The sequence below is a fragment of the Pteropus alecto genome, unplaced genomic scaffold, assembly GCF_000325575.1.
Source record: "Pteropus alecto unplaced genomic scaffold, ASM32557v1 scaffold7, whole genome shotgun sequence".
In the NCBI taxonomy this organism is placed as follows: domain Eukaryota; kingdom Metazoa; phylum Chordata; class Mammalia; order Chiroptera; family Pteropodidae; genus Pteropus; species Pteropus alecto.
Window position 1 is genome coordinate 60,516,321 of NW_006494614.1, and position 14,347 is coordinate 60,530,667.

Genomic DNA, 14,347 nt, shown 5'->3' on the forward strand with positions numbered 1-14,347 from the left:
GAATTTGTGTCATCGAACATCACAAGGGTCCCTTCCTTTTCAGTAAATGCCACCATCGTAGGAATTGCACTCGCGTGCCAGAAGGCGTGGGGAAGAGTATGCCTGGAAGCAGCCTGTGCTTCCAGAGGTGCTGTGTGGATCTTCAGGTTGTTTTCTTGTGTTCGGGCCAACTTTTTTGTCTTTTAAATGAGAATGCATCCTCAGGAGTCACCTTGGAAAAGCATAGGTACTCATTATTTCATATAGTTGTCATCGCCTATACACACAGCTATTTTTGGAATACATCTGAAATGTTAAGTAGTAAAAGGTGAGAGGAATCTGGGCTCACTCTTAACATGAAGGTTTCTTCCTTTAAGCACCACCTGTCCCCGTGGTGCTTGCTTTCATTTTTTCTTGGTTTAAAGGACTTGCACCTGCCAGTCACAGCCTGGGCTAGAATCCTGCTCCCCTTCCCTCTCAGAAGTGATGCAACTGTCTTGTTAATCTCAGGCTGCTTTTCTCATAGACAAAGAGAAACTTGTCGAAATGCTCCATGCCATGAAGCAGAAGGCACTGTCAGCAGCAGTGGCAGACTCACTCAGAAACTCTCCGAGGGACAGTCCTGCTGTCTCCCTGAGCGGTAAGGCCCAGGGCGGGAAGGACAGCCCCATCCGCCACCGCCCAGGACTGTCGTGTGGGCTGCGCAGGGTCAAAAGCAGCTGCTCAAGGTCTTCATCTTGAATCTTTCCTCTTGGAGACAGAACGTGTTTCTTTCCATCTCTCTCATACAAGCTTCCTGCACGATTGTGAAGGACTTGACTTCCTCGGGATGGAACATGAGAGTTGGCAGTCAGGGCTCGGAGAGTTAAGGGGGAGGGTCCTGGCTTCCACAGGACTCTTGTCTGGTGGTCAGTCTAGTTGTAGCCATCGTCCGTCAGTCCAGTGGTGGCCTGAGCCACCGAAGCCCGGTGTCCCAGGTCTCAGTGCCACTGCTTCGGCTCTGCTGCTCCCGTCTGCCCTTCGTTGGCACTCTTCTCCCGGGTCTGTCTTGCTCATTCTGCCTTCCAGGCCTCTGCAACACTTGCTTTCATACTTCCTCTCCTATGGCTTTGATTACACATCGCTGCACTGCTGAATGGAACAGGAAATCTTGATGGTCTGGCCCTGTTTTCACCTCCTCACGTGGTCTTTCTTATCGGCTTGGGCTATATAACTTCCTACTTTTTGGATAACCTGAAGCAAGTTGTTTCTTCCTTCAGATTCTTTTTCTTCCCAGATGCCTTCCTAGAGTGCCTTTCAAGGATGGACTTGCTGCTACCACACCCCTTCCTAAGACCACAGAATGCGCACTGACGTTTAATGTCCTTGAGTCTTAGTCCTTTGTACTAGGTCTTTGTAAAAAGTAAGCTCTAGAGGTCAGGGTCCACCTGGTCACTTGCAGCTCTTAACATTTTCCTCGCTTTCTGTCTCTAAAAGAACCAGCCACGCAGCCAGCCTCTCTGGATATGGAGAAGCCTGTGGGTATTGCTGCTTCCCTGTCTGACGTCCCAAAGGCCACGGAGCCTGGGAGACTGGAACAGCTCCGGCCTCAGGAGCTATCGCGACTCCAGGAGCCGGCTCCTGCCAGTGGCGAGAAGGCCAGACTGAGCGAGGCCCCTGGGGGCAAGAAGAGCCTGAGCATGCTGCATTACATCAGGGGCCCCACACCCAAGGACATTCCCGTGCCATTGTCCCACAGCATCAACGGGAAGAGCAAGCCATGGGAGCCCTTCATGGCGGAAGAGTTTGCACATCAGTTCCACGAGTCCGTGCTGCAGTCCACCCAGAAGGCCCTGCAGAAGCACAAAGGTAAGGAGGCTGCCCATCCCTGCTCTGGTCCTGTGTTATTGTAGCTGTTGTTCCAGGCTAACGTTCCTAGGGCACCAGCAGTCACTCAGCGCCAGCCATGGGCTTGCCCCTCTGGAATTTCAGTGTGCACAAGGCACCTGGGGAGGTCATTAGAGGCAGATTCTGCCTCAGCAGGTCTGGGGTGAGGCCCAAGAGTCTCCATTTCTAGCAGGTGCTTAGGTGATGCTGATGCTGCCAGTCTGTGGACCACACTTGGGGAAAATTTAGCAAGTGATGGCATCTGAGTTTAATAGAAGCATTTCTTTTTAGTAAGGCCAGGTAAGGTGCCTTTCCGGCAAAAATGGGATCCATGTGTCTTACAGCTGAGTGATTTCCCAGTGTCCCCAAAACAGACTCACCTGGAAATCTCCCCATCCTTTCCTAACTAAATTCAGTGAGTGTTCCGCCAGGCCCGGCAAGCATTTTGTGACCTAATGGTTGCTCTAGCCCCATGTGTGGGCCTCTAGGTTCGCTTCTTTCAGACTTTTTTAGTGAAAGTCGCTGATGGCTGGAGAAGTTTATACACTTTATTTCCACTGACTCAAAGCTTGAAATTGATTAGAAAAGAATCCTCAATGATTAAATAATGACTGGGCATTAAATAAATTTTCGTGCACATCAGTAGCCAGAAGAAAATAATTTGGTTATGCCAAAAACCATTTTGAAATCTTTATTCTACCAGTTTTAAAAGCTGAATAAATACTAACATTGTGTCAGTATCATTCAGGTAAGTTAATGCTGTCAACAGAGACGATACCCAGAAAGCAAAGGGCAGTGGTTTTGACAGTGATTAAAAATGACTTCTCGAAAATCAGGAGGAGTGCTTTATTGGATGTTTGTCATGAATTTCATTGAAAGAATATTCTTCAAGAAGGAAAATGTTTTGACTTCATGACTAGGGTAAATATCTCTGGGCTCCTTCCAAGACACCTCACCGGCTTTTGTGTGGCCCCAGGGCACGTTTTTCATGCCTTGTTTTATTTCAGCCCTTTAGTGACACGACACTTGACTGTTTCCTCAGGATTTTAAAGTCATCCAGCCAATGGCCAGTTGAGCGGTACAAGTCCAGTGGTGGAGCAGGTCTTGGACTCTATGAGGCTGCCGTCTGCACGGGGAGGCAGCGTGCTCCTGTTGGAACACCACCAGCAGGGCCACGCCCCGAGACAGAGCAGACCTAGTCTCGATAGGTCCCCGCATCAGTTAGTTAGCCAACTCCTAGTTGGCAGAACACCACATATGCTCAGGGACTGAAATACCTAGGTCTCACCAGAGGAAGGGGACTGATCATTGCTGAGGGCCAATTATAAACTAAGCTCAAATCCACCGTCTCACAGCTCGGAGATGAACTTAGCTGAGATCCCACACATACTACGACTGATCGGAATCCAGGCGCGCCATCCTCTCTGTGGCTCTCACCATTCCTTCAGGTGCTGTCTTCGATCTCTGAAGGGCACAGGCCTCTCCATCTTCTAGTCTGCTGTGAGACCTGCAGTCACACTGACTCTTGCCCAAGGCAGAGTAACCCACCCCTTTTCCGCCATACCCTGTTCCTCCCCCGGCACAAGGTCCCCACAGGCTGTGACGAGCCTCTCTCTCCTCCCCAGGGAGCGTAGCTGTGCTGTCTGCGGAGCAGAACCACAAGGTTGACACGTCCGTCCACTACAACATTCCGGAGCTACAGTCCTCGAGCCGGCTTCCTCTGCCCCAGCACAACGGGCAGCAGGAGCCCCCAGCCGTGAGGAAGGGCCCCCTCATACAGGAGATGGACCAGGACTCGGAAGAGGAGGAGGATGAAGATGGAGAAGAGGATGACGAGGAACCCCCCAGGCGCAAGTGGCAAGGGATTGAGGCAATTTTTGAAGCTTACCAGGAACACATAGAAGGTACAAAGGGGTTGGAGAGAGTGCATCAAGGGCCCGGTAAAGAAAGTGGAAGGAGCTTAACAGACCAGTCAGTGCAGGATTTCACTGCCACCATTAGGGAGTTTCTAAGTGATAGCGCTGGCATTCAGATTTTCTGGGTGCACAACTAGATACAAATACTAAATCTTCCTCAGCCATTTTGCCTGTTTTGAGAACTGTCCCTCAGGCTTACTTATCATGATAATTGCTCATGGACAAACCCGAGGCCATTCTCACTGGAGAAATTTAAGTACCAGGTGACCTGCCACCACTCAGTGTGACAGCCCAGGGCCCTTGCTCTCTGTGCTGTCTTCCATTGTGCTTCTAAATCTTCTATCAGTCCTGACACTGATAGCTACATACAAGGGTCCTTCCTGGAAAATGAAAACTTTATTAACTTAGCTGAGCCCCAAATAGCCAGGCCTGCGCTGTCTGAGCCTGTCTCACATTTGAAGCGTCTCAATGCTGGTGGCGATTTCCTTCACAGGCTCTGTCATCCTCCTGGACTAGCACTTTGTGCAGGGAGGCAAGCCCATTGGCCACCAGAATGTTTTATTCACAACTTCGAGTGCCCACGCCAGCCCTGCCTAGCGAAACCCTGGGAGGGAACCGGGTACGCCCCTCCCACACAGGTCTAGTGCACCGGGTGGTGGGTCACGAGGCTTGGGTGCTGGTGGAGTTCTGGCATTCTGTAGCACACCACCTCCTTTCTCTGCACCTCACTTTCCTCAAGATGACTGAAAGGCCCTTCTAGCTTAGATGGAGGCCGGGGCGCTGTGAACTTGATATAGAGAGTTGCCCAACCTCCCCCCCTAGTGAAACAGGCAGGTAGACTACTTGGGAAGAACCTCTGTGGAGCAGAGCAGGGACAAGCGCTCAGAGCTCCTGGCTCTTCGTCTCTCTGACGGGTGAGCTGTGGCCCCTCTGCGCTCACCATCCTCATGGCATTGGCAGTGCTGTCAATTTGACAGGGCTTGGGAAGTGCCAGCCATAACTGGCAAAACCCAGGCTGCCACCTCCTAATTAATTACCATATTATCATAGAAGAATTTTATCAAGTATTACTATGTTGTAAATATTAAGTATAAACACTTAATTATGAATATCATAATCATTTTAAATCCTTTGAAATCAACATTTTCAAATCGGAGACTAGACTAACTAAAGGGGTGCTCATGTAGCCAACAACTGGAGTATCAAGTTCTACAGTTTGCTTACTTTCCTCCTTCAAATGGAATCTTAATTTATCCATCTCTGCTTACATGGTATTCTTTAAATACATTTGTACATATCCAGAAACAATATATAGCATTTTTTATTAAATGGAGAGAAATATATCCCATGTTTTCTGGGTCGATGTTTGTTGGTGTCTTGTTTGGGAATTCCTTCCCTACCCCCAAGAACATATTAATATTATCCTGCGGTTCCTTCTAACAGTCTTCAAATTCTGCTTCTCTTAGGCATAGAATTCATTTTTGTTACAAAATAAGGTAGAAATCTAACTTCATCTTTCCCACCCGGACAGCCAATCATCCTGGCAGCTGATTGGGTCCTCTCTTCCCCCATGGGGTGTGCCCGTCATGCAGCACCCTCACCAGTGCCCAGGTCTGTCTCTGGTGCTCTGTTCTGCTCCATCCAGCGGTCTCCTGGCCTGTCCCTGTGTCATGCCGAATCTTTGCAGCTCTGTTATCTGGAGGCAGCTCACCTGACTTGTTCTTTAACAGCTCAGCTGTTCTTGGCCCTTGGCCTTTGGTTCCACCCCCCACCCCACCCCACCCCACCCATGAATTTTAGGATCACCTCGTTTGTTCCACCCAAACGATTCCTGTTAGAAGTTCAGTTTCGCTGAATTTACAGATTTGAGAAGCATTGACATCTTTGATAGTCATGTCACTCCATTTATGAATATGGTAGTAAATTGTAGTAAATAATTTTTGCTCACTTTCTTCATGAGTTTACTTTTACTAGATTTAGTTAGCACTTTATTATCATAGATTCTTAGTTTTTGTTATCCCTATTCCTTAGATAATCACAAATGATCAGATCTTCTGCAGATTAAGTATAGTTCTTTCCTTTTAAAGTTTACACCTTTTCTTACATTGCATTGCCCGGGCCCTCTAGGCTGTTGAACAGAGGTGCCAGCGGGGCTTTTGTGCTGTGAATCCCATTTGCTGAACTTGTGCTGTGTACGGTTGTTGAAGGTCAACTAATGTATTTTCTATACGCATTGAGGTGACTTGATTTTTGTTTTCTGATGTTGCTTCCTCGTTGATGAATTTGAATAGTTAGTACTTTTAAGATTTTAAACCTTTTCTTAAGTAGTATTAGATGTGAATTTTATTGTACTTTATTTTGCTATTGCGACTGACCGTTCTAGCTTCTGTAAAATCAGTCAGGTGGCCTTCCCTGGTTTTTGTTCTCTGAAACGCTTCATATAAAGCAGAGATTTATCCTCATAGGTTTGAAGTCACTCTCCTGTTAAAGTCAGTTTCTAAGTTTATTCTGGCCTTTTCTAGCAGCTTAAAAACTTTCAAACTTAACCCTTTTTTTTCCTATCTTTTTGAAAAATGCATTTTAAGGCCGTAAGTTGATCCTTAATTGCTTCCTAATCTGTATCCATTAAATTTCCCTTCAATGATCTATCCTTTATTTCGCCAGGCTGGATTTAGTCATACTGATGTTTTTACCAGCACAGTTCAAATAGCTGGGAGCACGGGGGTCCAAAGGAGAGGACTGTGCCAGCTGCACTAGACAGGAGAAACCCTCGCCAGGGCCTGTGGCCCCTGTATACAGAAAATGTATCAACGTCGCTTGTCTTTTCAGAGCAAAATCTGGAGCGGCAGGTGTTGCAGACGCAGTGCAGGCGGCTGGAGGCCCAGCACTACAGCCTCAGCCTCACGGCAGAACAGCTCTCTCACAGCATGGCGGTGAGTCTTGGGCCGCCGCACATGGGGAAGAGAACAAAAGCTGGCTCCTGGGCGTTTTTCTTAAAACGCTATGCTTTTCACTTAAGTCAATCCATACTGTCGCAGATGGTAAGATTTCATTCTTTGTTTTTTTTTTTTTTTTTTTTGGTTTAAACGGTCAAGTTTGGGTTCAAGAGCACCCATACAGACAAGATTTGAGGGGAAATCCTGCTCTTAAGAGTTTAAAATTTAGGGGTGAAATTCAAGGGTCAGTTGATTACCCTAGCCAAGGGGGAAGGTATTGTTAATTTGCAGAATACTGATCCTGGGAGGGTGAAGATGGTATTTCTATTAATATTCCTTTTGAGGAATTATGCATCGCCTGTGTCAGTCTCCCTTGCTGTGATTTGTGGAGGAGAGGATTTTACTAGAGCAAAGTTCCTGAGGCAAAACAGACCACCTCCTTAGCTCAACAGGTCTTCCAGCTGTGACAGACCCCACAGGCTTCTTCCCAGTGCAGAGACCTGGGGCTTGTCTCAGATAAGGTTTGCACATCTTGGCCACCCCTAAAGCAGGAAAATTTTTATAGTATCAGGGCTTACTAAAACCTCAGAGTCGAAGCTGAGACAACAGTGGGGCGCTGGTTCTATGAGAATAGGTATTGTGAGAGTCCAAGACATTGGAAAAACCTGTTTAGACTGTCCCCAGAGGCCACTGTCAGAACACTGAGCTGGGAAGAGGATGTTTTCAAAGTGCTGAAGGTTTGCTTTCCCACGTGGCCTCCAGCACATTTCTGCATCAGTTTCCTTACAGTGTGAAACAATTTTGTTTGACGTGGATTTCCCCTCCTCCCCCTCCCCACCCCCAGGAGTTGAGGAGCCAGAAGCAGAAGATTGTCTCAGAGAGGGAGCGACTCCAGGCGGAACTGGATCACTTACGGAAGTGCCTTGCGTTGCCTGCAATGCATTGGCCTAGGGGTTACTTTAAGGGATATCCTAGGTGACGGTTTCCCTTGCACTAGGCCGAACCTATAGTATAGAAATATTATCTATTTTATTACCTTGAATATTTAATATTTTTCACTGGGAGGTTTGAAGCTTAAAGAAAAATAAGAATGTGCCATGCATGAAGCAAAGGATTCCAGGCTCCAGAAAAAGAACGAACTCGCCTTGACTTCAATGCAATTGAATCACCTTTGTAATTCAGCGAGCAACCAATGTAGGACGAGGCCCATAATTTTTTTTTAAGGCAGTTTTATTCTTTGTTCCCCCGTCACTCTCTTTTAATCTGAAAATGAAAGCTCCATTACCAACACTAAAACTTTGTCAGTTATGGCCCCTGGGTGCATAAGATTGGATCAAACCGCTTGAGTTCTGGTTCTTGTGTTGCCATATTACTATGCCTCAAGACCCAAGTTTGCTTTGGCTGCAGCGTGGGGTCGGTCTCCTTCCTCTCCGGGACTGAGACCTGCTTCACTTGAATGAAAGCGGGGTGCATTTTACATAAAGGGCTTATTTCAGTTACTTTTCTGCAAAATTTTCTTCAAAGCAACAGGTCCTAGGAGCACACAAAGCAACAGTACTGAAGCCTCACCCACAAGCTTTTCCCTGGAAAAGCTCTTACCTAAAGATAAAGTGAATTGACAGACTGAAGGTACCTTTTTATTACTCTGTGGGGGAAATGTACAGAGCTCTATGTATACATATATTCACACCCACCAAATTGTTGCTGCAGTGGGGGTGTTTTCATACAAACAAATTTTGAGAGAAAAGTCAAAGGTGCTTCAGCCTTGTACTGTGTATATATATTAAAAAACAAAGTTTTGTATGTTTTTATTACTTTAATTATTGTTATAAAAAGCCTGCCATTTTTAATATGTGGTTTGGGGGGATTTTTGTTTGTTTTCCTGTTTGGGGGTTTCGTTTGTTTTTTGTTTTTGTTTTCTGGGCAAAAAAAAAAAAAACAACTTGCTTTTAGTGTTTGTACTGCTGCTGGTCAGGACATTAAAATATTGAAGTGTTTTTAAAAATTAAAGAAGAAGAAAAGTAAAAGAGCTTACCACTGGCACCTATGCGATCACTTCATTTTTGAGTTGCACCAGAAAACGATGTAGAAAGCCATGAGTCACTTCTTACCTCCTCCTCTGCCCCCACCCCCCGGCTCTGGACAGCAAATAGCAGTTATACCCAGTCGCTATTGAGGAGGGGCTAGTCTGTGGTGGACAAGACAGATACTGTGGGTGCACCTATGCGTGCGCATATAGACATGGGGCTTTTGTAAAAGAAAGAACCTTCAGGAATTGAGCGGTTTCTGTGATAGAATTCTGAGGTCTTACAGCAGTCTGAGAACAGGTGCAAAGTAGAAACTTTAGAGGCTTTATTTAGATGCAAAGCTTTGTAAAAGCCTAAAAGTAGGGTAAACAATGTCTGAGCTAAACTTCTCCTCCTTTTGAACTGACTGTGACAAGCACAGGAGCAGCTAGAAACTGGGATAATCAGATCAATGCAAAGCAGTGGGGGAAATTTTCTTTCTTGTCCCAGTTACTGCTCATTCAGGCAGGGTTTAATCTAGATAAGAAAGTATCTCTTGCCCAAATGGGCTTGAACCAGAGGCCAAAGCAGCCTAGCCAGTGGTTGGTCTGCCAGGGGGGAGGGGAGGAGGCCTGAGCATCACACCTCCCCTTTGCCCAGGGGAAAGTCTGGCTGACCTTCACGAAGGCTACTCACTGCGATCAGTGGCCGCACCCTCAGCCCCAGACCTTAGCTGTGCAGAACAGCTTGCTGGCAGATGGCATTGTGTCGCTTTATCTGTTCCCACACAGTTTGCTTTGTATGTCTGCCAAGAATCTTCCAGTTATTAGCAAACTCAGACAAAAAGTGCCGCCAGTATTATCAGCAGTCAACAAGCGCCTTCCTCTCCACAGAAAGACTTGACGAGACTAAGGGCTGTTCTGTGGGCCTCCTCCCCTGCAAAGACATTGAGAGATCAACATGGTCCACAGGTGGGGACAGGTGTTTAGAGGGAGCTCTATTGCCAACAATCAGGGCAGAATGTCACTGACTTTCTCTATTTAAAATCTGCTTGCTGTTTCTGGTCTGAAAGCTTAAGAGTTACATCTTAGCGCTTCACTCTCAGTCCTTCTCCATCACAGAAAATGTCTGGATACTTTGACTAATCAGCCTTGTTAATGGCCTTGGCTAAAGTGAAAAATGTAAATCTAACAAATTGATGGGAACGGCCCATCCCTTCAGCCGAGGGGACGCTCCCTGGGCTGGGTTTGTGGTGTTACGGGAGGAGGTCAGCACGTGGGATAGGGGAATATGCCATTGCAGGGGAGGCCTCTGCCCAGGGGTGGAAGCTGTGTCACTGAGCTAGTACTGCTTTTCCCCCTTCTGATTGATTGAAAACACCACCTTTACCTTGCCTTTGAGCTTCCCTGCCCCTCTGCCATACCAAACTCTCACCCATCTCTGGAGATCTCTGAATATTCTTGGGCTCAAGAAGTGAATATGACAATCAGAAAATATAAATATAAACCAGAAAGACAGCATTAAACTAAGAAAAAGGTAAGAAAGTGTCTTCTGAAAACAAAAGTGCACCACTCTAAGACACAGTACCCGATAATGGTTTTTCCATCCAATAATTTTATCTGAAAACACTTATTTTCAAATGATTCTCAAAGAACACGGTAGCATCTAAGTTTCTTTTCAGTTTGGGCTTAACAAAAATTGACAGGTACGCACTCTCCGAAGTTTTAAAGTATACCAGATTTGCTCTAGAACTGATTTTGCAACCTCAGTGTCAGTATTTTTGTGAGGACCTCAGTCCTTCATGACCTCGTGTGCTTCCTACAGCACCTGGAGGAGACAGCTGCCATCTGTCTTCTGAAGGGGGTTTCACGAAACTTGTGAGGGACACCTTCCAAAGCTGAATAATGTGGTTCCACATTTACTCAGATCTTTAGAAACAAACCAGAGCTTTCCCCCAAACTTGGCACTATACAACCTGATCATTTGAAAATGGCTTGTTTTTCTGTTTCGTATAATCAGAGCCAAACTGATGTGAAAAAAATTATCATGATCTTAATCTACTGTCTCAGATAACCAAGATAAGATTTTCAACAGTTTAGTCTATATTCTAAAGGAAATAAAACAATTGGCGTTAATATTCTAATAGTAATTACACCCTTAACAAAATTCAAAGAATATTCAAAGGAGCCCACACTTCAGCAGCAGAGAATTATAACAGCAAATCTTAAGCTTGTACATGGAAGGGCTGTTTCCTCAAGTAGCTCACGATGCTGCCAAATCTCGAAAATTAAATCAGATATTCCCTTTCCCTCTGAGCCATGTGTTTTAAAGTGTAGAAAATTCCAAGGATCCACCACAAGATGGAGATGGTCAGCACAGGCCAATTCTGTTACTCTTAAATAAGTGTATATTAGCCACTTAGCAACAATCCCTATACTCTTTCAAGTAACCATGCTATTGACTTCTTTACTACTTGCAGTAGCCTGTCCCCAACTTTCTGATCCAGCGCTTAACTTAAACTCCTTAACTCTGCCTTGACCTGAGGAAGACCATGCTAATTGGTTGTGTTACTTTGTATGTACCCTGTGCTTAATTGCTAGAACAGTAAACCAGTACATGGGAGGGAGGAGGAACGGTGCCTCGGTCACTCTGGGGGCAGTTTAGATGCTGTGAAATTAAACCTGTTCTAAGTGTACTTGTTTGAATTAATTGTATTGTAATATTATTTGTTGAATGTAGTAATTAGGTATTTATGAATATATTGCTGTAATTTCTGACAACATCCAAAAAAATAAAATCTTCCTAAATCATGTTAAGAGGAAATTTTTTTTTGTTATAATAAAACAAAGCGAAATTTAAAACAAAAAGTTCAACAGCTATATAGATTTACATGTAAAATGTGAAGGCAGATTCAACTGCACCTCAGGTTTTAAGGGATAGGTATGCATTCAGGGGTGAGATCTGAGATACACAGGACTCCTGACCCTCTACCAATAATATGTGGTTTCATTCCCCAGATTAAATGTGAAAGACCGAGTAAGAGTCAGATGAAAAAGCACATCCTGTCATCTGAAAGCAACCTTCTAAACTATCACCGTAAATGATAGAGACCAGGTCTCTATCCCTGTGTCCTAATCCTTCTGTGTTTAGCCCTTCGATGTTCACATAGCCATCAGCTGCTTGTTAGAGGGACATCTAGACAGCAATTTGGAATGGAGAAAACAGTGCTCAAGGAACTTGAAGTCTGGACTTTAAACACTGAAGGGCAAATATTCTCCGGGCTGTTGATCATGCAAAAAGCCGACAAAGATAGCATGCTACTACTTTTGACCAATGATGCTACAGTTGAAAACCAGCTGGTTACAGAAACTTCCACTCACTATATGACTCTTTAGACAACCATCTTTGCCCCTCTCAAGGTAATGTAATTTCTATAAGGAAGTTATTTAGCACTTCCAAATGTTCTAATTGAAAATTTTTTCTCTTAAAGAATTTACCCTGTTTGAGCCACTGCTACCTATAACAGTCCCCAAAATCCATCAAGAGCAGCGTTACAGGTCCAACTTTTCTTCAAAGCATTGTGTTTTCAGCTTCACTTAATAACACGGTATTAGTTTTTGCCTGACTTTCCCCTTGATAAGAAACCCTTTAAACCTTAACCAGAAGTAGCCAAGAGAACAAGAGACACCAAGTGTTTGTCTGAAGTTAATTATTTTAGCTATGTGGCTTGCTCCTACTTGATAGCAGAGGAGGAAAAAACCAACAGAGAGATTGGGTTGATTCCATCTTTATTGTGTATCAGGGCTTACATGAGCAACACCAGTCAACATCACTAGCCACTCATCTGCTATCCTTCTCTGTGTGACCAGCCTCTGTAGAGTCTAAGTTTAGCCCAAGACATCAGGATCAAGAAAGAAAAAAGCCCTAGGCCACATCACCGCTCCTACTGTATCTTTTCAAAGTAACACCTAACATCACTGAACATTCACCCACACATAACAGTTCCTTCCGTACAGGAGACCTGAGGCTCTGCTAGGGAGAATCACTTGTTTGCCAAAACTTTTCCTTCTCCTACAAAAGAACAGCTGGCTTCTAGAGACAGATGTGGAATTAAAGGATATCTCACGGACTAAGCACAAACGTTGCTTTCCAGCTATGTTATGAATCCATTCCTTGCTTCATTACACATTTTTCTTACATTCAAAAATGGTTCTAGAACTCCAGAAGCATGAGTACCTCTGTCATGTCCTGAGCACTCGCACATGGCCCAGCAAGCCTCCTGCCAGCAGATGGGAGGCCTTGACAAATCAAAGTTCTTCCTCTAGAAGTCCTGAGACTGAGCACTGTCAGAAGGCTGAAGGTTTGTGCGGAGTTTGTACATGTGATTGAGCGCTTGTGTGAGGAAAGCCCCACTGGTATTGATCTCCATCAAGGTCAAGTTATCCAGCTAAAACACAAGAGAAAACAGACGGCTGGTTGAAGAGTTTCTAATTTGGGGGAAAGGTAAAACCTAATGAATTAAAATAAGAAACCAATGAATAATAATTTTAAAAAACACAACTAGCAATCCCTGCTTGTGACAGCTCAAGCAGACAGTGCCACAGGAAATCCCTCCACAGCATCAGGCCTCCCCCGACCCCAAGGGGAGGCAGGCCAGGCCCGCACTTACCTCAGCATGCACCTCCTGCTGCCTCACAAATCTGTCAGCGGACACCCGGAGTTTGGCTATGCGAGTGTCCCACACATCCTTGATCAGGGTCCGGATCTCATCTGCTTTTGGGATATTGTCTGAAGCACTAAAGGAAGCAAAAGGTGAAATAAATCGCATAAGGAAGTGCTTGGTAAACTAAAGCAGTATCAACTTGGAAGTGGCTTTTTAAGAAATATGCTTGGATTCAGGCAAAATATACAAACTGTTCTAGGATAAAAATTTTTATTTTTATTATTTATGCCTACAGCACGTGGTCTTCCTAGGCAGTCTCCCATCCAAGTACTAACCAGGCCCGACCCTGCTTAGCTTCCGAGATCAGACATCGGGCTTGTACAGGGTGGCATGGCCGCAGACCATGGATCATGGCTCTACTGGGACGCAAACCCAGGACCTTCTGCATGTAAAGCAGATGTGCTAACCGCTCGCTACACTATGGAACCACGTCCTCAAAATTTCTTTGGCTGTGTTTTCGATTTTAAAATGTTAAGGATTTCTAACAGGTTAGAAAATTTAGCCATGATCCACAAAGGTACCTGTGCTCATGCTTCCTGTCCCGTGGCAGGCTACGGCACAAGGACTTGTTTCCTAAAATAATTAAGTATCTGAGAATAAGCTCTGAGTTAGACATCCTCTGTCTCTGGATAACTGAGTGTTCTGTGCTGTAGAATTTCCATGTAAGATGAATTTGTTTCAAGGCTGGTTCAGAGGTCATGACTTCTGTCACTCCTATCCCATCAGTTATCCAAGGGTTGACAACCCGCCAGGGCAAGAAGCTCACAGCTCTGTACTAGGCACTGCGTGTGGCACTACACAGTATTTCTGTCTTCACAAAAGGCCTGAGGGGTAGGTAGGTATTGTCCTACTCTACAGAGAAAACAAAAATATGTTTACAAAAATCACAGAATAAATTGCAAATTAGCACAAAATTGAGCA

The 14,347-nt window shown here is 45.1% G+C and overlaps 2 protein-coding genes and 1 pseudogene across 5 annotated transcripts in view; 1 reads left to right on the forward strand and 2 right to left on the reverse strand.

The window, feature by feature from the left end:
* Positions 1-11,519, forward strand: part of GSE1 (Gse1 coiled-coil protein) — a 416,570-nt gene extending 405,051 nt beyond the window's left edge. For all 4 annotated transcript variants that reach the window (XM_015600369.2, XM_015600371.2, XM_015600370.2 and 1 more), the window contains 5 exons: positions 506-619; positions 1,456-1,827; positions 3,471-3,749; positions 6,591-6,694; positions 7,542-11,519. In XM_015600369.2, the coding sequence (XP_015455855.1) occupies positions 506-619; positions 1,456-1,827; positions 3,471-3,749; positions 6,591-6,694; positions 7,542-7,676 (1,004 nt within the window). In that variant the 3' untranslated portion in view covers positions 7,677-11,519. The remainder of the gene's footprint in view (positions 1-505; positions 620-1,455; positions 1,828-3,470; positions 3,750-6,590; positions 6,695-7,541) is intronic.
* Positions 11,520-12,474: 955 nt separating this feature from the next.
* Positions 12,475-14,347, reverse strand: part of GINS2 (GINS complex subunit 2) — a 10,595-nt gene continuing 8,722 nt past the window's right edge. Inside the window, exons 4-5 of the mRNA XM_006926733.3 lie at positions 13,373-13,499; positions 12,475-13,150 (exon numbers count right to left, since the gene is read on the reverse strand). Of these exons, the coding sequence (XP_006926795.1) occupies positions 13,025-13,150; positions 13,373-13,499 (253 nt within the window). The 3' untranslated portion in view covers positions 12,475-13,024. The remainder of the gene's footprint in view (positions 13,151-13,372; positions 13,500-14,347) is intronic.
* Positions 13,653-13,768, reverse strand: LOC112474961 (annotated as a pseudogene).